Source organism: Condylura cristata, unplaced genomic scaffold, assembly GCF_000260355.1.
Source record: "Condylura cristata isolate star-nosed mole 26May11 unplaced genomic scaffold, ConCri1.0 scaffold00012, whole genome shotgun sequence".
NCBI classification, from domain to species: Eukaryota; Metazoa; Chordata; class Mammalia; order Eulipotyphla; family Talpidae; genus Condylura; species Condylura cristata.
Window position 1 is genome coordinate 55,823,322 of NW_004567113.1, and position 1,747 is coordinate 55,825,068.

General features: G+C 65.3%; 1 protein-coding gene across 1 annotated transcript in view; it reads right to left on the reverse strand.

The window, feature by feature from the left end:
- Positions 1-263: 263 nt before the first annotated feature.
- Positions 264-1,747, reverse strand: part of JAKMIP1 (janus kinase and microtubule interacting protein 1) — a 59,362-nt gene continuing 57,878 nt past the window's right edge. Inside the window, exons 14-15 of the mRNA XM_012724049.1 lie at positions 1,733-1,741; positions 264-722 (exon numbers count right to left, since the gene is read on the reverse strand). Of these exons, the coding sequence (XP_012579503.1) occupies positions 546-722; positions 1,733-1,741 (186 nt within the window). The 3' untranslated portion in view covers positions 264-545. The remainder of the gene's footprint in view (positions 723-1,732; positions 1,742-1,747) is intronic.

Here is a 1,747-nt window from a genome sequence, read left to right on the forward strand (position 1 = left end):
GGGAGGGAAGCCGCCGGGCTGTGGCCGCTCAGACGGGCCTCAGGCCCGGGGCGCGCAAAGGGCAGAAAGGGGCTTTCAGCTCGCCCTTTGCAGTTGCCCCTCCGGGGCCAGGTGTGACCTAGGCCGAGCCAACAGAGGCTGACAACGGGGAGCAGAGCTCACCGGCAGCCCGAGACCGAGGGGCACCGCCGACCCCCAAACTCCAGGGAGCGCGGAGAAGCCGCTTCCTCCTGCCCCGGTGACTGCCCTGACCCCGCCGATGAACTTGAGCCACCTCGGAAGCTTCTCTGCCCCCAACTCACCTTTCAGCCTCGAATTTCACTCCTTGTTCTCATCCTCACTCCTTGTCCCCCAAACCTACATAACCCGATTTCCCTTCTTAATGGGGGAGGTGGATCGGAATTGACCTCCGTGCCAGTAAATCCACAAATACAGCTGATTTCCCAAATACGTTGATCAATCTCTCTACGTCAGGTAGGTTTTCTGCTCGGATAATTGCAAGCGACAATGTACCCCGCCGTTCCAGTCGCGAGGGGAGACGGCGCCTAGGTGGCCCCACCCAGCACAGCGAGGACCCCAAGTGCCGTGTCAGCCCCGCAGGGAAGCCAGCCTAAGAGTAGTGTCGAGCCCACTTCCGGTCCTACCAGGTAAGCCTGGTCGAGGGCTTGCTTCCGGTAGTCCAGCTCCTCCTCCAGGTAGCCCTTCTGCCGGCTGAACAGGTCCTGGAGAGGAAGCACCAGCACGCCCCAGGTGAGCCCGAGACCCGACCCCGCCCTCCCTGGCGCGAATGCTCCACAGGGCGGACTGTCTGCCCTCGCCAACCTCTAGCAGAAGACGCCCAGGCCCACACCTTGATCAAGCCTGTCCTGAAGCCCTTCCTCCTGGGCGCCAGACTGCTGCCTGGTCCCCGAGGCCAGGGCCCTAGGAATCTTTCTTAAGTCCTCTTGCTTCATCCTGGGGCCCCCCAAAGACCTACTCGGTGGCTCTCGGGTGGGGCTCTTCCTCCCCCGACTGGCTGTCTCACTGCCGCCTGCCCCACCCCCACCCTCTAGGCAGGCGTCCAGGCCCCGCAAGCAGGACCTCCCAGCTAGCCCACCTGCCTCGCGACTAGAGGTCTCAGCTCCCCAGCTGCTGCCACTTGCTGGAGAAGCAGAGCCGGGGCTGGGCTGTGGCCCGGACGCCCCAGTTCTCAGAGGCGGGGCTCCCGCCAAGCCTTGCCGTTCCTCTCTCGCTCTGCACGCGCCGCTGCCCGGGCCCCGTGCTCGCCCCCGCCTTCCGCCTTCACCCCAGTTCCGCTTGGGAACACGCACTGGCCTCTGAAGCCTCTGAGCCGTGTCTCTGGGAGGCCGGCTCTGACTGCCCGGGCTGGGCACCATTCGCCCAGAGCTCCCTGGGGTACCCAGGGTGCAAACAGCCTGTTTCTAACGGGTCCCACCCCTGCCAGCCAGCAAGGCAGAGATGGGAGCGCCCAGACTGGCAGAGGAAACAAGGGTCTCTCCCAAGTGCCACGGCCAGAAGGGGGCAGGCACCCCGGAGCCCCTCGGCCCAGTGCCTCAGACAGCGGCCCCGAGCCTGGCCGTGGGGTCCTGATCGCATGCCCCCAGCTCGCAAGCTCCGCACCCAGGGTCCCGCTTCCTTCTTTTGAACCCCACCCCCGGCCTGGCCCTGAGAACCAGGGGCCCCGAACATTGTGTTAAATGACCGAGTGGACGACAGGCCGAGGGGCGCCTACCTTCTCCTTCTCCAG